The 21,139-nt window shown below is 33.5% G+C and overlaps 1 protein-coding gene and 1 long non-coding RNA gene across 5 annotated transcripts in view; one reads left to right on the top strand and one right to left on the bottom strand.

Annotated features, from left to right (window-relative positions):
* The window catches only part of PTPN12 (protein tyrosine phosphatase non-receptor type 12), a 124,393-nt gene that overhangs the window by 86,405 nt on the left and 16,849 nt on the right, over positions 1-21,139 (top strand). For all 4 annotated transcript variants that reach the window (XM_079150233.1, XM_079150232.1, XM_079150235.1 and 1 more), the window contains 3 exons: positions 1,550-1,627; positions 1,725-1,823; positions 7,728-7,813. In XM_079150233.1, coding sequence (XP_079006359.1) covers positions 1,550-1,627; positions 1,725-1,823; positions 7,728-7,813 — 263 coding nt within the window. The remainder of the gene's footprint in view (positions 1-1,549; positions 1,628-1,724; positions 1,824-7,727; positions 7,814-21,139) is intronic.
* Positions 8,094-17,092, bottom strand: LOC306667563. The gene is made up of 2 exons (XR_013765601.1): positions 15,205-17,092; positions 8,094-8,394 (listed from the first exon to the last, which is right to left on the bottom strand). It is a non-coding gene; the product is annotated as an uncharacterized lncRNA (long non-coding RNA).

The following is a 21,139-nucleotide window of genomic DNA, read 5'->3' as shown; positions in this document are numbered from 1 at the left end:
CTTACTGGATGTAGTATAGTAGCTCAGAATGCTAATGGGACAGCCACAATGCCTGGATTAAAAATCTCTCTCATCTGTGAGCGGTGGGATTTCAGTTCATTGTTAGTTTTTATTACTGTTGTAGTTATGATTGCTTCTGCCATACTATATTCACAGAATTGTTTGATGCTATGGAGGATACAAAGATAAATAAGACACAGCCTTCATTACAGATTTTAAAAACACAAGTTTCTACATATTGTATATATTTGGTGCTTTTGCTGGTTCCAGATTGTGTTTGTTTTCTATAAATTAGGGACAGATTTTTAATCCATATAACTTTAGACTTTCTCTGAGTATGTCAGTCCATGTCTTCAATAAAATGGAGCCAATATGGTATTTCACCTTTCCTTTTTTCCTTCCTCTATTTTTCTGCTTTTTTCCCTGCCATCTTTCCATTTTTTAATTTTTGCTAGGGAATATTTAGGTTTTAAATGATTTCTTTAAAAGCTCTTTAGTTTTAAATTTTATTTTTGTATTCCTTAAAAATTACAATCATTTCCTAGTTCTCAAATGAAAATTTATTAAATGGGAAAGAATTTAAGTAGGATTCTGTCTTTTCAACATAAACGTCAAAGATTAAAACTGAAATGGGAAGAGGCATTTAAATGAATACCAGCACACAAAATTTCAAGTTTGTTCAGAAGTTTGAGATGTTCAGAACGTTTTAAGTACTTTTTAATCAGTCTTTATTTGATTGAATTTGGCTTAACATAAATGTAATAAGCATAGGCCTTAATATAAAAATCTTTTTGATCTCTACAAAGAATTACTAGCATTGAATTTGGGAATCATTTACAACTCTTCCATCTTCATCACTTCAGAATGTACTTGTTGATTAGCATATTTAATAGATACAGTTCAATAAACTTGTACTAGTTTCTCTCCCATTTAGACTGTTGTCTTCCTTGATAACGTTTTCAGAGTATCAGATCTGCTCATGTTAGGATTGCCTCTTGGCAGTAGTCCCAATTTCAAATATACAAGGGCATTGTGTAGGTTGTTTTACAATCATTCCCCAGAGACAAAGCCGTGGAATCTGTATGTTACTTAGTTCTTTTAGCTGGTCCTTACTGCTACTGGCCCATACACTAAGATTAGATTGTGAATTATGTTTACAGTCAGATCCTGAGGAACATTTTCTTGTCACTTCCTTTCAGTACCTTCTCCTCTTCTTTCAGTCTTAGTCTTTGTCTGTATCAAATTCTCAATCCTCCAGATAAACAATATATTCAATCTGCCATGCTTATGCTCACTTTTAATGGAGTAACCTTCTTTTCATAGCTAACTTAATTGTCACTCCACCCATCAGAATTTGTGACAGACTTTATTCCCACTATATCGTAATCATGATTTGGCTCAATGTCAGCTTTGTATCCACAGTGCCATATTCCATGCCTGATACATGATGAATAGTGTTCAATAAATGTATCTAAGGTCTGTATGAAAAGTTGGTCTTTTTTACTGTGTTTTGGAATTGTTTGAAATTTGTATTTATTCTTCATTTTAGAAAATACCAGAAGAATTTAATGTATTTAATTTAATACAAGAAATGAGAACTCAGAGGCACTCTGCAGTACAAACAAAGGTATAGTTGTTTGTTTTACTTTATAAACTACATTTCTTATAAATGTTTTGTTTTATTTAATTGTCTTTTCCCTTGTTATCATTTATCTCCCTAATAGGAGCAATATGAGCTTGTTCATAGAGCTATTGCCCAACTGTTTGAGAAACAACTACAGTTGTATGAAATTCATGGAACCCAGAAAATTGCTGATGAAGGGGTAGGTATTCTTGGCCTGTTAATTTTAGCAAACTTTTTACCAAGGTGTAATATTTAGCTTTTAATTTTTGCCTTTATATTTTATCTAACGTAAAAATAGCCACAACAGTTATTGTTTCTAATGTAGATTTTATTAACTTATGTCTTTCTTCATGTTTTTAATCCGTCAAGTCATGTAATGCATTATTGTTTAAAGTATATATTACTTTTTAAAAATATTGTTTCATTGTTTTCTCCCCCACCTCCCCGCACCTAAGTAATTGTAAGTTGTTCTCACTTAAATTTTATTTTGTTCTTGGCTTGACATTATAAAGTTTTATAGTTATTTTTCTATATGTTATGCTTTTTGATGAAGCAGAATTATAGGACCAATATTTTTTTTAATTTTTTTAGTTGTAGATGGACACAATACCTTTGTTTTATTTATTTATTTTTATGTGGTGCTGATAATCGAACCCAGTGCCTCACATGTGCTAGGCAAGTGCATTACCACTGAGCCACAACCCCAGCCCCTATAGGACCACTATTAAGCCCCTTTTTGGCATGTTGTAGTTCAGTGTTATTTTAGCTTTTAAAAGAGCTTATCAGATAGTCAGACTTTTGACCTAACAAAAATACTATATTCTCATTAGTGTTTTCATTTCTGTTTCTGAAATGAATTGTAAAATTATAACTTCTTTTCCTTTTTCTCCATTATATGGTTTTGTCAATTTCCCAGAATATTCATTTGAAATTTCTTAGTTTTCCAAATGAGAGATTTATTAACAAATGCTACTCTTAATACACCTTTAGGTAATCTAATAGTGATCCATGACTTTAGGAACCCTATGTGTTTCCTTTATTAGCTGAGTGACAGTTTTATCTATTTAATAGAATATAACCTTTATTTTTATTTATTTGTTTTTTTATGTGGTACTAAGGATTGAACCCAGTGCCTCACCTGTGCTAGGCAAGTGCTCTACCACTGAGCTACAACTCCAGCCCTGTTTTTAAGATTTATATATATGGCCACTGTTATTCTTTCATTAGTGTAAGAATTATCATACAACTAGGCCTTGCATATCATCATCTCTTTTATCCTTTTGTTTAATTGAATCCTGTTATATAACCTGTTCTAAATCTAGCCACATATTTTATGACAGAATGTTTTCCTTTTGTAAAAATTCACCTAAAACAAGACATTTACTATTTCAAAGAGGTTAGGCTATAGACTTTTCTTTAAACTTTAATTTGAAAATATTTTCATTTCATTCCATAAATGCAAAATTAATTCAAACCTAAGGTTTTTGTATTTCAGAAATGTGTTTTAGGCTACCATTTTCTTTATTATATAGAAATGAACATTTTTAACCATTACTAGCCTTTACATGTTTACCATGTATAGAAAATTATTTTATAGGAGTATTCAGTATTACTTTTTTTTAAAGCTTTTTGCTATATTTAATCTCCAGTAAATAATATATGCTAAATATTGCATTACTCTCTCATATCAATATTCCTATCACCCGGTCTTTATTATATTTTATTCTTTTCATCACTTCTTGTTTATTAGCCTAAAGTCCACACTAGGATTATAATTTTGTCATAAGTGTTTGTGTCTCATGGGTTAGAGGTTTAAAAATGACTATGAAACACAAAAGTCATACATTAGTTAAGAAGAGATGAAATGAAACAATGCTCAGTAGCAAATAATTGTTCATTTCAAACCTACTTTCTTATCATTGCCTGGTGCACACTAATTGTTATTGAGATATATGCAAATCATATATCATTTAACAGTGTGTATACATTCTGATAAATGTATCATTTGACTGTGTTGGATGAACATCATAGAATTATCTTAAACACAAACTAAGACAGCTACCACATTACAAGGCAATATAATCTTATGGGACCACTATCATATGTGTGATACACTGTGGAACCAAACTTGTTATGTGGTGCATGACTATATATTTACATTCCAGGTGGATGAATTGATTAAAAAATAGAAGAATAAATGGATAGAAGAAAACATAATCATCCTAGATAGCTTTGTAACATTATTCTCTTAAGAAATCTTAACCGTTTGGAAACTTTTAAAAATAGATGACTTTTTACTAGACGTCTACATACAGTTGGAGATTGTTAAACCCAGATAGAGAAGATGTGGAATCTAAAAAATTGGGGAGAATCATCTTAGAACTGTGTGGTTGAGTAAAATGATTTGAAATATATACTTACTGTTCCAGAGCTATGCTACAAGAAACAATAAATATCTTATTATTTCTCTGACAGCTTAATTCAGAGGTAAAAGTTAAATATATATATACATATATTCCAGAATTATTTTTGTAGAAATTTTAGCTTGAAATGCTTATAGGTAATATAAGACTCTACAATAAGTGATATTTGTTAGAGGTGTTTACAACTAAAATGGTATAACAGAGTAGAAGAGCTAAAGAACATTTATTCTTCTGTATCATATTGATTCAGCATTTTAAAACGCCTTAGTAAGCAAACATCTGTAAAGTATGCATGTGTGCCTTTTTATCTTCTATATAAAGGACACCTTTACTAGTACTATCAACACTAGGGTTTTCAATTCTTGAATGAAGGAATAATAATTAGTGTTATGATCCTTCTGTTGTGTTCATTTTAGATATGATGTTGAATTCTGAAAAACTTTTTCTCAAAAGGAATGCTCTTTATTTTTAAAGTGCATATATCCTTAAATACTTAGGGTCTGATATTTTTTTTCTTTCATGGCCTTTTATACAGCTCTGTTACATGAAATATACAAAATAACTTTTGCAAGCTCTGCTTGAAACAAGAGAATACACTAACCTTTCTGTAAATTAATTTTTAAAATCCTTTCAATTTTAAATAGCAATAGCTTCAATAGGTAATAAAAGCAACCCAAGATAATTATATACATCAGGAAAATGTGAATAATAAAAGAATCAGAAAGTGTAAGAGTATAACAGACATTATTGAAGGTAAATACTGGGACATCTAAGAACATTGTTCTAATGTGAAGTCTAGCGACCAGGTTTTGTTTGTGCTGTTTAGGTAGTAGATTTCTGTTGAATTGCAATTCTGCATTGCCACATGATTGCTTTTACCAGATGAAATTCAGCATGTTTAGAAAACTGATCTCCCCTATTCCTTTTTCCTCTGTTAATGGCTATGTCATTCTCTCTATTGGGTCCATCATTTCATTCACCCAGGAGGAATTTTTTATGTCACAAATAGTCATTTGCCTACAAATGTCCTTACCTCAGTACCATTCCACCTTGATAGTCTTAGTTTTTGTTTTTTATATATTTTCAACTATAATATCTCTTTTCTCTGATTTCACAGCTTCATGGTACTTTTATCACTTCAGGGCTTTATTACTATTTACTCTTTCTTATTTTTGTTCAATGATAATACCAGACTTTATACTTCTTGAAATTAAATACCATATCCTTTGTATCCTTTTCATTGCTGACCTTTTTTTCAGTGCCCTCCCTACAGTTCCAGATTCCCAAATGCTCTGAAAACCTAGTTGTGTTGTGGTTTGATTTGTGTTTGTTTTTGTGTCTGATTATTATAGACATTTGGTAGCAAAACCTAACTTGATATGGCATGAGGCTATTTATGTTGCTTAAAAAAACTGCCCTGTTATGTAGGTTAGAAACAGTTCACTCAAAGCAATTTTATGTAATTCACCTTTACTTATTTTATTTTTGTTATAGTATTGGGTATCAAACCCAGGTCCTCACACATGCTAGACAAATGCTTTACCACAGAGCTGCATCCCAACCCTCACATTTAATTTTTATTTAATGTAAAATTTCAGATTCTTGTTGCAAAGTATTAATGAGTGTTATGAGAATATTTTTTTTGTTGTGTGATTAATGAAAAAGTAAATGAATCTGTAATATGTCAGGGATCTTTATGATGCAGAATCTGTATAAGTTCTGGTGGTGTCTGAGGATCTAAAACTGTGATGACCCAAACTCCTGATTTGCCTAGGGCAATAATATTTTTTACTTGTTTTCTACCTGTAATGAATAATAGTCCTCCACTTTCATTTTCAAAAGAGCCCTGATTTGGCCAGTACATTATATGGTCACCTTACCAATAGCATATATCATGTAATAGATACTTCTGTAACAGTAGGTAGCTTTAATGAAGGATGAAAGTTTTCAGTTTTATGATGTAATTGTTTTTCTGGTCAGGTGGTTAGATGTGTAAACTCTTCTGATCCATCAGATATATATTAGGAGACAGGGCACACTGAAAATTCCTGGGAAGGTGAGATCTCTGTTTTCTTTAGTTGGAAACACTTTAAGTAATATAAATACAAAGAAGAAGCTGCTATGGTGGCCGTGGTAGAAAGTGCCTTTCTTTTTTGACCCTGAGGCTAAGGTCTCAGACTCCTGGACTCAAGCAATCCTGCTTCAACCTCACAAATAGCTGGCATCGCAATACATACTGCACCTAACTTGTAATGCCTTTTGATAACAAAACAACTGTAGTATCAGAGTTCCTTTATTGATAGTATATGCTGAAAGCTTTTTTAAAAAATTATGAGATGTGGGCAAGGTTGAAAATAATTCCTGTCTTCTGGTCTAGAATTAGCAGCCTAACTAGAATGAAACTAATTCAAGAGAACATTTTGTATAATAATTTCATAGTCCTAAATCTCTAAGATGCTTATAGTTGTATTGACTTTGTATCATCAATGTTAATGATGTTATTGGTTCTTTTTTTTTTTTTTAATTTGTTGTTTTTAGGTATTCATGACAGTAGGGTGTATTTTGACTATTATACATATATGGAATGCAGCCCATTACAATTTTGATCCTTGCAGTTGTACGTGATATGGAGTTACACTGGACATGTATTCGTATATGAGCAGAGGAAAGTTATGTCCAGTTTATTCTACCATCTTTCCTATTCCCATCTCCCCTCCCCTTCATTTCCCCTTTATCTAATTCAATGAACGTCTATACTGCCCCTCCCTATCCTTCCTTGTTATAGATTAGCATCTAAGCTTTTTCACAGCAAAGGAAACAAGAACATGAGCAGAGAGCCTGCAGAATGGGAGAAAATCTTTACCACCTGCACCTGCACCTGAGAGCACTAATCTCCAGGATATACAGAGAATGCAAAAACACTTAACACCATGAAAATAACCCAATCAATAAATGGGCAAAGGAACTGAACAGGCCCTTCACAGAAGAAGAAATATGATCAGTCAACAAATAAATGAAAAAATGTTCAACATCTCTAGCAATTAGAGAAATATAAATTAAAACTACACTGAGATTCCTCCTCACTCCAGTCAGAATGGCAGTTATTGAGAATACATGACATTGGTTTTTGTGACTTACAGGAACCATGGATATTTCTAAATGGTCTCTCTAGGCCTACTTAATCAGCAATATTAGAGTTATACTCCCTAATAGAGTAGGACAAGGAATGTTTAAAATGAATCCTAGGACCAGTTTTAAGGTACTCGTAGTAAATGGGAAGTCATAGGTAGTACCCAAAAAAGAATGGGAAAGGTGAAGGATAAGCCTTACTTGGTTGACTTTTTCTAACTCTATTCATATAAAGTTTCTAATAGTAGTTATCCCTGAAAAAAAAGCTGTCTTTTTTGATATTTATTTTCTTGGACAATCTGGTTTTTCAGAGTAACATTTAACATGTGCTAATATGCTCAGGTACACAGTTGATCTGTTCATTGATAATGGTTTATGTAAATTTCTCCTGAAGTTTGGTCTTTCAGAACCAGAGTTTAAGAACCATTTTGTTACTTTATAAAATTGGCATTATTTTTAAAATTCAAAAGCCAGAGCAACTTAGTTGAAACATAAGGAAGGAAAATTATTATTTTTCCTAGCTTTAGTGAAATATTTTTTTCCTTTGGCAGAATGAAATTAACACTGAAAGTGTAGTCAGCTCTATAGATACGGAAAAACAAGATTCTCCTCCTCCAAAACCACCAAGGACTCGCAGGTATTGTATGTCTTTGTATATTTTCTTTGGAAGGATACCTGTATTTTACTGGATGTTAATTAAAATGGTAAATTCTGCGTGTTTTCAAGTTACTTTTTTAACTATTATTTTGTTTAGTATATGAGATATGTATGGCAATTGATTTGTTTCTGGAATACTAAATTTCTGTTTTATTTTGGATAAAATGTTAGTGGAGTGCTGTACCAGAAGACAACCATGAATTGACTATAGCTTCTGTTTTGATACATGTTACAATTAAAATTTTAATTATTCTGACGAGTTCTATTTTCTTGATTGAATGAATAATATGCCACAAATTGTATACATGTTGAAGAAGTTGTGTGTGTTTAATGACAGTACTAGCAAAGATGGCTTATATTCCTGTTTCTTCTTTTACCCCCCTTTTTGGGGTGGGAGACTGGACTAGCTAGTAAATTAGTTATGTGGAATAACAGAAAGAATATAGACAGAGTCAGAAGGCTGTAGTTTCAAATTCCTTTCATCAGTCAGCTCTGAAGTTGTCATTTAGTTCATCCTTGAGATTTTTGGTGGCGGCGGCAAGCTGGGGTTTAAGTATTGTCCTGGGTATTAAAAAGACACTTTAAAAAATTTAAAGTGTGTTTTCATGCATATGGATCTTCCCAAGCTGGTTGACCTTCCCTCAAAATAGAATTCTTTTATACAGGGTTCACCAATTCTTAATTCTTCCCCCTTAAAAGTTTGCTGCAGCTTGACTCAGTGAAGTGGTTATGATTGAGTTTTGCCCTTGAGTTGCTAATACGAAGAGATACCTCTAATGCGATCATCCCTCTTTCCAAAAGAAAAAGCCTTCAACTTTCCTCAATAGCTAAAGATTTGGTCAGAATTTCCATATTCCCCAGGAGCAGTTTATCTCACATTTTGACCAGGCAAACTTCTATATGCTTGTGAAGGAATTTTCTGGGTATGGAAAAGACACCTTTGTACTCTGGTCTCAGGGGGCTTTTTACATTGGGAGGTATCATTTCAAATTTTAACTTCAGTATTAGCAAACTGAATGAACTAAAGCTATTTCTCTGAAAATTCTTTAACTCACTGTATTGAGATACAGTACTACTTTTCAAAATTGTTAATAATTAGTGCTAATATGTAAGACACATGTAACTATATGCCTGATCTATAGTCGTAGATTTTTAACATATAATTATTATAGTCTTTGGAATGCCTTTGTGTGCTTTTTTAAGGAAATCAGGCAATCCTCAAGATATTAAACTATGAGCTAACAGAATTTTCTAATAGTGCTTTCCAGTTTTACTTCTGCCTTAATATCTATCAAAGTTAGCATTTTAGCCTCCTGTGAAAGGAAGCCAATTGAAATCTATGAACTGTTCTCTAGCTTGTTTCTTCCAAGTTCTAGGGTCCTAAAAGAAAACTATTGATCTTAAAGGTACTTAAGAAGCATATTTGCTCCCTGGTATCTTCTAATTTGGTTTTTGAGATTGAACCAATGTGGAAGCATTCCAAACAATTTATGGAAGTGGCCTATAAATTTGCAGAAGAAAATAAAGAATAGAATTCTCTACATTTTAAACCTTTCTCTTTTTAAAATTTGACTCCTGATATTCTTTAATAATCAAAAAAAGGTGATAAAGCAGCAAATAAGTATTGATAAAAAATATTCACCTTAAGATAGGTTTTTATTTGCTAGAAGTTTTATATGTGTATAATTTTATTTTGCAAGTATAGGTCTGTTGTTTTTTTTTTTCCTTCATGCTGTAGAGTCAAATGCCAGAATTTCATTGTGTTCCACAGAGTACTTAGTGACTTCTAAGTTGAGTGCTAGAACCATTGTAAATTGTTACAACATAATTGAAAATAAAACCATAAAATCAAAAGATTAATAAAAAGTGCTTTGTTTGCTGGGCATGGTGGCGCATGCCTGTATCCCAGTGGCTCCTGGAGGCTGAGGCAGGAGGATTGTGAGCTCAAAGCCAGCCTCAGCAAAAATTAAGCACTCAGCAATTCAGTGAGACCCTGTCTCTAAATAAAATACAAAATATGGCTGCGGATGTGGCTCAGTGGTCGTGCCACTGAGTTCAATCCCTGGTACCAAAAAATAAAAAACAGTGGTTTGTTTTCCAGTATATATTACTGTATGACCGCAATAACAAGTTCTTTAGTTGTTTAAAGTACATGTTATTGGAGAAAGAATCTAGAAAGGAAGGTTCATGCTTGTTGATTAGATTTAATTACTTATTAATTACTTATTAATTACTCTGGTTTATAAATACTTAAATCATGTTGCTTTTTTTTTAAGCTTTGAAGGATCAGTTTTTTTTATTGGTTCCTTTTAGTTCTACATGACAGAATCCATTTTGACATAATTATACAAGCGTGGAATATATCTTATTGTAATTCTGACCCTACTACCATATTTCCTTCCCCTTCCTTTTCCCTACTTCCTTCTCTATTGATCTTTCTGCCATTTACCTATAGTTTTTTTTTTAAATTATTATTAATTTCTTGTTCATGTACATGGTGGTGAGATTCGCTGTGGTATATTCATATGTATACATAGGAAAATTATGTCATATAGGAAAGTCTTTCCTTTTCCTGTCCCCTCTCCTTTCCCTTCATTCCCCTTTTAACATTTCAGAAACGGTTACAATACACTTGATGCTTTTTCTAACCCGCCTCTAGTCAAACATTTTAACTAGGGTGAAGGATAAAGACAGTATGGTCTTCTTTACAAATTTTGATCTCTAAGCGGAAGGTAAAGATTGACTGAAGGTTCAGTTTATGACTGATAATGGAAGACTTGGAAATAGCTAAAATCTCTCAGATTCTGGGTATAACAAAATACCCAGGGAGGTAATAACCCTGGTAAACATCAAAAAAAATTTTTTTAAAGGAAGAAAAAGAGCAATAAGGAGATAAAACCAAGAAACAGTGATGTAGAAGCCATGAAGGAAAGAGATTTTATTATTTCTATTTTGTTCTGTTTTGTAGTTCTTGGAGGGGGGGAGACTAAGGTCCTTGGATATGCTAGGCAAGTCCTTTATCACCCCTGAGAGTTTTTAATATGGCAAAAAAATATATCAATATCTTCTCTTTAAAATGTCACCAGGGAGAATGAACTGGAATTTCAAATCTGTTTTGTATAAAAGTGAGGTTGGTTGTGAGGTCAAAGTAAAGAGTTAAGGTCTGTCCAAATGGAAGCATTTGAAGTACCTCATTTGGAGAACCCTCAAATAGCTTAGAAAGTGGTAGAATATTGGTGATCTAGGACCTAGGGGAAATGGCAGGTTGAAAATTAGTGATGGGAGAAATCTATAGCACACAAAACAGGTAACATTCTACTTTACCTTTTGTTTGTGTTTGCTTGTTTGTTTAAGAAATTCTTTCTTTTTTGAAATTTATTTTCCTTATATAGGTTTTTTTTTAAAAAAAAAACTATATTAAACTCAATTTGCCTTAAAACGCTTAATTTATAAGAAAGAGAGGAGCAAAATAGCTGGATAAGAGAAAAATCAGTAACACTTAAATGGAAAGTAAAATCTTTTAAGTAGAAATGTGTTTATTTGCATTAATGAAAGAAAGTAAGAGTTCTTGGTTGGAAAAGTTAAATATAATTATCTTTTAAGTTATACTTACGATATTTCTTTTCAAATTTTATATAGTTCTCAACAGAATATCAGATCTGTAAGTTTGTTACTTTAAATAGACAATGAGGGAATGGGTCCCATTAGTAATGTATTTAATATGTGCTAAATGAGGAGATGATAAAGAGTTACTTATTAAGTCATTGTATTATTTTTTTTTAAGTCATTGTATTATTTATCCATTTTACTCTTTGGGAAGAAAATATGTTTAGATCTTTATTTCACACCAAACACCAAAGTAAGCTTCAGATAGTTAAATGAATTAAATACAAAGTCTCTAATCATTAAAAAAAAAAAAGACAAATTGTAGAAGCGCATATAATAGAAGAGATAAAGGAAATCACAAAGGCCAAGATAGACTCATTTGATTACTTAAAACTTTTGAAGTTATAATTTAAGTTACTCATTCTAAATTGGCCTTTTTAAAGAAAAATACAGGTAGATTATTCTGTAAAATGTAAGGTTTTACATGCTTCTACTATAGTTCTCTAAATTCCGGACCTTATATCATCTTTTTCTAATTCTTGTATTGTTCCCTTTCACTGTTGAAAACATCTTTGATCCCCAGTATGGTATAACATCTACTATATATGCTGTCATCTTCCTTTTTAAAAAAAATTTTTTTAAATAGTTTTTATTGGTGCATCATAATACATAATACTGGCATTCCGTATAATATAGTCATATATGCACATAATATAATTTGATTGTTTTCCTTCTTTAGTACCTCCCTGATTCCTCCCCCTGATCTCCTTCCTCTCCCCTACTGGTTTTCCTCCATTTTCATGGAGTCCCCCCCAACCTTTTTTTTTTTTTCTTTCTTTTTCTTTTTCTCTAGCTTCCATATGAGAGAAAGCATACAGCCCTTGACCTTCTGAGTTGGTTTATTTTGCTTAACATAATGCTCTCAAGTTCCTTCCATTTTTCTGCACATAACATAATGTCTTTTATCTTTACGCCTGAATAAAACTACATTGTTTATGTATACTACATTTTCTTTATCCATTTATCTGTTGATAGATACCTAGTCTGCTTCCATAACTTGCCCATTGTGTATTTGCTGCAATAAACTTGTTGACTTTGAATTAAAAAAAAAAAAAAAAAAAACTGAAGAGTATAGGGGCTGGATCATCTAGTAGTTCCATTTTTAGTCTCTTTTTTTTTTAGTACTAGGAATTGAACGCAGGACACTTTACCACTGAGCTGCATTCCCCAGCCCACTTTAATGTTTTAGTTTGAGTCACAATCTCTATAGGTTGCTCAGACTCATCTCAAACTTGGAATCCTCCTGCTTTAACCTCCCAAATCATTGGAATTACAGGAATAGGCTGTAGCACCCAGCCATTCCTAGTCTTTTGAGGAACCTCCATACTAATTCCATAGTGTTGTACTAATTCTATCTAAGTGTATAAGAAAGAATTCCTTTTTCCTTTACACCCTTGTTGTTACTTATATTGATGATTGAATTCTAACTGGAGTGAATGAAATATCAGTGTAATTTTAATTTGTATTTCCTTTGTTGCTAACATTGTTGAACATTTTTTTCATATAATTCTTGTCCATTTTTACTTCTTTTAAGAAGCAGCTGTTTAGTTTATTAGCCTTATTTATTGGGTTTTTGTGTGTGTGTGGGTGAGGGTAAGCTTTTTGAGGTCTTTATATGTCTTGAATATTAATCTTCTGTTGCAAGAGTTAGCTGATACAGATTTCCTCCCATTCCATGTATACTCTGCACACTCGTTTCCTTTGCTGTATAAAACTCTTCAATTAATACCATCCTGCTTATTAATTCTTGGTATTATTTCCTGAGGTTCAGGAGTTCTGTTGAGGAGGTTGTTACCTGTGCGTAAATGTTGGAGTATTTCCCCTATGTTTTCTTTTACCAGTTGCAAAGTTTCTGCTCCAATTCCTAGGTCTTTGCACAGTGCAGGTTAATAGACATGTGGTTTCATTCTTTTACACATATTCATCCACTTTTCCAAGCACCAGGTGTTAAAACGGCCAATGTATGTTTTTGGCATCTTTATCAAGGATCAGATGACTCTACCTGTATGGGCTTATCTCTCTTCTCTTCTGTTCCATTTGTTTACATTTCTGCTCTCATTCCAGTATCATGCTGTTTTTGTTACTATAGCTCTATAGTATAAAATGAAATCAGATATTGTGATTGCTCCAGCTTTGTTCTTATTGCTTAGATTTGCTTTGCCTATTTGGGGTTTTTTATTCTTCCATATGCATGCTAGGATTTTTTTCTAATTCTATAAAGAACGTCATTGGTTTTTGATGTGGGATTGCATTCAATCAGTAGATGACTTTTGGTAACATGACTATTTTAACAGTATTAATTCTGCCTATTCAAGAATTTAGGAGATATTTCTACCTTCTGGTATCTAATTGCTTTTTTCAGTGTTATGTAATTTTTATGGTAGAAGTCTTTCACCTCTTTGGTTAGATTTATTCCTTTTTGTTTGGTTTGGTTTTAAGGCTATTGTTTGGTTTTAAGGCTATTGTGTTTTTCTAATTAATTTCTCAGCAGATTCAATATTGGTGTATAGAAAAACTATGATTTCTATATGTTGATATTGTACCCTGTTAACTTTGATGAATTTGCCTATCAGCTAGAGCTTTTAGGATCTTCTAAGTATAGGATCAACCTAGATGTAACCTGGATGATTTGATTTCTTCCTTTCTTGTTCATATTTCTTTTTACTTTTCTAATTACTTTTCTAATTGCTCTGGCCAAATTTTCAAGTACTGTCTTAAAGGGGAATGATCAGAGTGGACATCCTTGTCTTGTTCCAGATTTTAAAGGAAATGTTTTCAGTTTTTGTCTTTGATTCTATTTAAGTGGTGTATTTATTGATTCTTATATGTTGAGTTATCCTTGCATCCCTTTTATTAATCCAATTTGATCTTGATATACAACTTTTTAATGTGATGTTGAATACACTTTGATCATTTTTTATTAAGGATTTTTGCATCTGTATTCATTACATTTTACTTTCCATTTAAGTGTTACTGATTTTCTTTTTAATGGATTTTCCCCTTACCAGTATATAATGATCTCTTTGTCTCTTCTGATTAATTTTATCTTGGAGTCTGTTTTGTTATATATAAGAGTAGCTACTCTTGCTTGCTTTTGGGGTTCCCTTTGCATGAAATATAATTTTTCATCCTTTGATTTTCAGACTATTTATCTTTACTTGTTAGGTATTTCTGTTGCAGGCAATATGTATTTGGGTCAGTTGGCTAGTCTATGTCTTTTAATTGGACAGGTGAAATCATTTACTTTCAATTTTTTTATGAGGTATGTGTTATTTATTTCCTGTCAACTTGATTTGTTTTAATGTTTAATTCAATTCTAATTATCATTGATTAGCTACTCTTCTAATGAGATTTATGAGATTTATTATTTTTTTATTTGTTCTAATTAGTCATATATGACAGAATGCATTTTGACACATCGTACATAAATGGATTATAACTTCTCATTTTTCTGGTTGTACATGGTGTAGAATCACACCATTTGTGTAATCGTATATGCACAAAGGATAATAATATCCAATTCATTCTACTATCCTTCCTACCTACATACCCTCCCCTCTCCCTTCACTCCCCTCTGTCTAATCCAGAGTAGTTGTATTGTTCCCTACCTGCCCCCCATTGTGAGTTAGCATCTGCATATGAGATTTTTGGTTTTGGGGGATTGACTTATTTTGCTTTGCATATTCTCCAGTTTCATCCATTTACCAGCAAATGCCATAATTTCATTCTTCTTTAAGGCTGAGTTATTCCATTGTGTATATGTACCACATATTCTTTATCCATTCATCTGTTGAAAGGCACCTAGGTTGACTCCATAGTTTAACTATTGTGAGTTGAGCTGCTACAGTAGTCCCAAACCTTCACCATTTTGGCTTAGGAACTGACTTCCTTAACAAGACTCCTAAAGTGCAAGAAGTAAAATCAAGAATCAATAAATGAGACGGATTCAAACTAAAAAACTTCTTATCAGCAAAGAAAACCATAACATGAAGAGAGAGCCTACAGAATGGGAAAAAATTTTACCACATGCACCTAAGATAGAGCATTAATCTCCGGGATATATAAAGAACTCAAAAATCTTAATACCAAAAAAACAAATAACCCAGTCAACAAATAGGCTAAGGAACTGAACAGACACTTCACAGGTGAAGAAATAGTCAGTCAACAAATATATGAAAAAATATTCAACATTCTAGCAGTTAGAGAAATTCAAATTAAAACTACTCTAAGATTTCATCTCAATCTAGCCAGAATGGCAATTATCAAGACTACAAGCAAACAACAGGTGTTGACGAGGATGTGGGGAAAAAGATTGCATATATTGCTGGTGGGACTGCAAATTGGTGCATCCATTATAGAAAGGAGTATGGAGATTCCTCAGAAAACTTGCAATGGAACCACCATCTGACCTAGCTGTCCCACTCGTTGGTTTATACCCAGAGGACTTAAAATAAGCATAATACAGAGGTTTATTCTTTTCCAAAAAGTTTTTATGTTGTTCTGTGTATAGTATCTGTCAAAGTACTTTCTGCAATACTGGCTTAGTGGTCTTGAATTATTTTAGTTTATTCTTGTGTTGGAACGTTTGTTTCTTTTTATTCTGAAGAATAGTCTTGCTACACTAAGCAATCTTGGGTAGTACAAATTTTCTTCAGAGATTGAAACATATTCCAAGTCCTCTTGGATTTTTTTAGTACTTATTCTTATAAATCAGCTGTCATCCTGATTGACTTGTCTGTAAATATAACCTGACATTCTCTCTTGAGGCTTTAACAATTTTATCCTTATTCTGTATGTTTGGTATTTTAATTATAATGTGTTGTGGAGTTCTTTTTTGGTCCTGTCCACTTGGAGTTCAAGATGTGTCCTGTGTGCTTATTCCCAAAGTTTGGAAATTTTTTCTCTTACTTCACTGAATATGTCATCAGTGCCATTGGCCTTTATGTTTTCTCCTTCCTCACTGCCAATGGGTCTTAAGTTTGGTTTCTTTATGTTGTCCCAGAGTTCTTGTATATTCTGATCATAGTTTTATTTTTTTAATACTCTCTAAATATTCAAAGCTAACCACCTTCTCTTCAAGCTGTAAGGGTCTGTCTTCTACTTGATGTAATCTATTAGAGACATTTTCAACTGAAATATTTTAATATGACTTATGGAGTCATTTCCAAGATTTCTGTTTGGTTCTTTTTAAGTCACCAGTCTTTATTGAAATGCCCTTTCATGTCATGTATTTTCTCCCTTAGTTCATTCCTTGTATCATCTTTTAATTCATTAATCATTTGAATAGTCAACTTTTTGAATTCTTTGTCTGGGATTTCAGATATAGGTGGATTCAGTTATTAGGAATTGCAAGCTTTTTGAGGCATCTTTTTGGTCTTTTTCTTCATGTTTCCCAAGATACTATATCTGCACATCAGTTGTGATGGATTCCAACTTTTTATGTGAGGGTCTTTTAGTATACAGTTTTATCTTTAAAAAAATTCCTGGGCTGGGGCAGGGCTATATCTTAGCCTCATCAAAGCCAGTCACCATAATCAAAAGTGCTGAATTCAACCATTAGTACAACTTGATAGGAGAGAATAACTGCCAGTAAAAGTGGCACACACCTGTACTCCCAATGGCTAGGGAGGCTGAGACAGGTGGATCGAGAGTTCAAAGCCAGCCTCAATACCAAATAGCCTCAAAGCCACCTTTCAATAGCAAGGTACTACACAACTCAGTGAGACACTGTCTCTAAATAAAATACAAAATAAGGCTTGGGATGTGGCTCAGTGGTCAAGTTCCCCTGTGCCAAAAAAAAAATATACACACACACACACACCCCATATCTGGGCATGGTGGGTACACACTAGTAATCCCAGGAATTCAGGAGGCTGTCAAGTTTGAGGCCAACCTGGGTAACTTATTAAGGCACTGTCTCAAAATTAAAAATAGAAAAAGCTGAAAAGCTGGGGATGTAGCTTGTTGGTAGGGCATTCCTCGGTTCCATCACCAGTATCACCAAAAAAAAAAAAAAAAATCCACAATATATACCACAAAAGTTATTACTAGTGATCCCTATAGCTCTTAGCCAGTAACAAATAATATATAATAAGCCCAGAAGGTTAAGCATGAATGATAGTATGCTGAATTAATTGTAAGAGGGAATAAAAACAAAGAAAAGAAAAAGGTGGGGTAGATAAGGGAGACAGAATATAAAATTGGAGTAAGAAGGATGAAGGAGAGGGGAAGGGAATGGAGATGAGAGAGAAGTAATGAGATATTGAGAAAGGATCCAGTTGACTGACAAAATACATAAAAATTAGATATAATTGAAAAAAAGCACAAAATTAAGGAAGACACTATTATTTTACATAGAGCAACTAGTGTGACTACAAGTCATAAAAAAGTTTTGTATTCTTCTTGCTGAGGTTTTTTAAATAGAGACGTTTCTTTCTAGGGTGTTAGAATCTCCTAGCTATGAGGATGTTTGTGTAACACAAATATCATGCTGTTTGTTCTCAACTCTGACCCAAACTGGCCAAACTTGTTTAGGGAGTCTGTCCCCTTCTTTCCTGGCAAGTTCTATGGGAGTGTTATCTATTTCAGAGCAGATTCACCCCAAATATGGCTCTGTTATTGTGACTGGGAATACAAGTATAACTCCAGCAGGGCTGCTGATCAGCCCTTTCACCCATGTAGTGTGTGGTCTGATCCAAACTGTACTGCATTCCTCATTCCAAGAGCCTTGTGCAGGGAAAAGGTGTGGGAATGTCCAGGATACATCAGCCTATCTTCTAGACCCTTAAGACTTGGGGGGTGACAGGTCTGCAATAGGATGTCGTGGCGTCATTGTTTTCCACCCAATCCTGATCCTTCCCAGTTCCACCCATCACAGAGTTCACACCAGCAATTTCAAATGAAAGCGCCCTTCCCTGTTCCTTCTCTACAGACTTACAAGCCAGCAGTCCTGCTCCTTTCGCCACCCAGAGCTTTTCTTAAGTGTGTTACAGTTTCTATCCAGTGCTTAGATTGACTTCTGGCTTAGGTACCTGCATTGATCCAGGGAAAAATAAAACAAAATGTCTGTTTGTTCTTGGGTACTCAAAAAGAAACAAGACAAACAGAACAAGACAAACAGAATTTTTAAAAAAAGAGAAATGAAAAACAAAGGCAAACTTCAGGAATTTCTGATCTTCTCTTTGGGAAGACCAGAGAAAGAATCTAAACTGTCAACACTTCCCTGCTTTCACTAAATCTGCTGGCAAGTGCTGAGACTCTCCCAGGCTGGCGCACTTCAGTGTCTGAAGGAATTTTCTGCACAAATTACAAATTTGTTAGAGAACAACTCCTGTTTTTCTTAAATTGACTGGGGAGATTTCTTTTAGTTTGTTTGACCGAGGCTTCCCCACTCTCCCACTGAGCCACCATGCACCCAGCACTGATGTAATTTATTCCTTTTATTGATTCTCTTTCTATTCCAGAAACCCCTATTTCTGTTTTTTTCCTGGTTAATAGTTCTTTTAATTGCCTGCCAGAGTTTACCACAGCCTTCCTGGGTCATCATGCCACTGGAGAGATACTATATGATGAATTCCTCTAATCTGCCATCAAATCACTTCCCTTTTTTTTTTTGGAACTGCCATGTCTTCTCTGTTCATTTTATAGGTAGTTGGTGGTGTGTCAGAATGATATGCAATATAGTGAACTCAGTAATTTTATAATAATCTTGATCAAATGTGTTTTTATTTGTTTTTGGTGTTGGAAATTAAACACAGGGCCTTGTATATGCTAGCTAAGCTCTCTACCACTGAGCTACATTCCCAGTCCTTTTTATTTTATAGTGAGACACTGTCTTACTATATTTTCCAGACTGGCCTTGAACTCGGGATCCTTATACCTCAACCTCCCATGTAGCTGGGATTACAGGCATGTGCCACCATGCCCAGTGACTACATGGGTTTTAATATAGCTGGTTCCCAAAGAAGTTCACCTGCCTAGGCTAGCAGAATTCCATTGAGGAAAACAAATCTTTTATTTTCCAAGTCAATGTGTTTTCTTTAATATGGTGGTACTTCCCTGGAAGAAAAGATGATGTTGAAGGGTTTGGGGGCTATTTGTTTGTTTATTTTGGTGTTGGGATTTGAACCCAAGGCCTGTTATTAATTGTAAGAGGGAATAAAAACAAAGAAAAGAAAAAGATGGGGGAGATAAGGGAGACAGAATATAAAATCGAAGTAAGAAGGATGAAGGAGAGGGGAAGGGAATGGAGATGAGAGAGAAGTAATGAGGTATTGAGAAAGGATATAGTGGTACTTCCCTAGAAGAAAAGGTGATGTTGAAGGGTTTGGGGGCTATTTGTTTGTTTATTTTGGTGTTGGAATTTGAACCCAAGGCCTGGCATACATATCACCTCCAGATTTTTTTTTTTTTTTAACGCTGTGTTCTACCTCTTCAGTTGTCATGTCCTTCACCCCTGTAATCTTTTCATTCCACCCTATTTTGAACCCCTCCTGAATTATTGTAAGGAAAGTAATGTTTTGAGTTTCCTTGAAATATCAGTTGGAAACAAAAGTTATATTATTTTTCATATACATATACATTTTAAGACTTGGTCAAACAAACTAAAAAAGAAAAAAGTAAATTTTTCTTTATTATAAAGAACCTATGTTCTTTCAGAACAGGTGAAATTGGGAATAATATTTAGGATCAGAATAGTACAAGTCATATTGTATCAATTTGATGGGTCTTAATATTATTTGGAAGTATGGTATCAAAATATTTAGTGAAAATATGAATGTTGAATACTGTAGTAGGAAGTGTATGACATAATTATTTGTAACTACATTTATAATGTACTTTTTTGTGTAATGAAAGTGCTACAGAAATATTTTAAACCCTGTTTCAACCACCCTTAATTTAAGGAAGGATAAGGAAGAAGTCTGTTAGTGTAATTAACAATGAAATTCAAGTGGCCAAGAATGTATTCACTATGTACATATCAGTATGCACAGACTACTACTTCTTAGAGCGTTTACATACCATTGGTTATGTAGGTCATTTGGAACACATTAACTCTGTTCTTTTCCTAAAATAGTAGTGAAGAAATATATAATGTATAAATATAACAAAAATAGAAAGTTGGAGTGTAATAATAGCACTTTTGGAAAGTGGAAAGCATATCTAATGAAAAGGGACTTAACAGACTAGAGAAAGCTAAAACTTGCTTTTGTATAGGTGAGGGAAACTAATAGGAAGCAAGATTATTCTTTTCAGGGAGCACTCCAAAAAGGGTCAGATATTGGAGATTCCTCTTAAGCTGGTGTGTAGGATAGGAATGAAAACAAATAGAGTGTTTGAATCTTTTTATAAAGATAAAAGCATTTAGATACCCAGATTACTTCTATCAGATTGAGCTAACAGTGCCTGTTTTTCCCCATATCTGAGTATACTGTGGGGAAGGAATTTACTCTGTAGTGGTTGAACCAGGAAGCCCCAGAGACATCCAGCCTAGCTTCTAGTTGGGTTGTGGTGCCTAACTAAAAACAAGAACCTCATGCTAACTGGTGAGATCCCCAGCTCCCTTGCTCCCACCTCTTTCTTGGCTTCCTGAACACTGTTAACTGCTTCTGGTAGGAGACATTATCTTTCCCTTAAACAA

This window comes from Sciurus vulgaris (assembly GCF_902686455.1).
Source record: "Sciurus vulgaris genome assembly, chromosome: 8".
NCBI lineage: Eukaryota > Metazoa > Chordata > Mammalia > Rodentia > Sciuridae > Sciurus > Sciurus vulgaris.
Note: the sequence above shows the minus strand (reverse complement) of the source record. Positions and strands in the feature narration are given on the sequence as shown.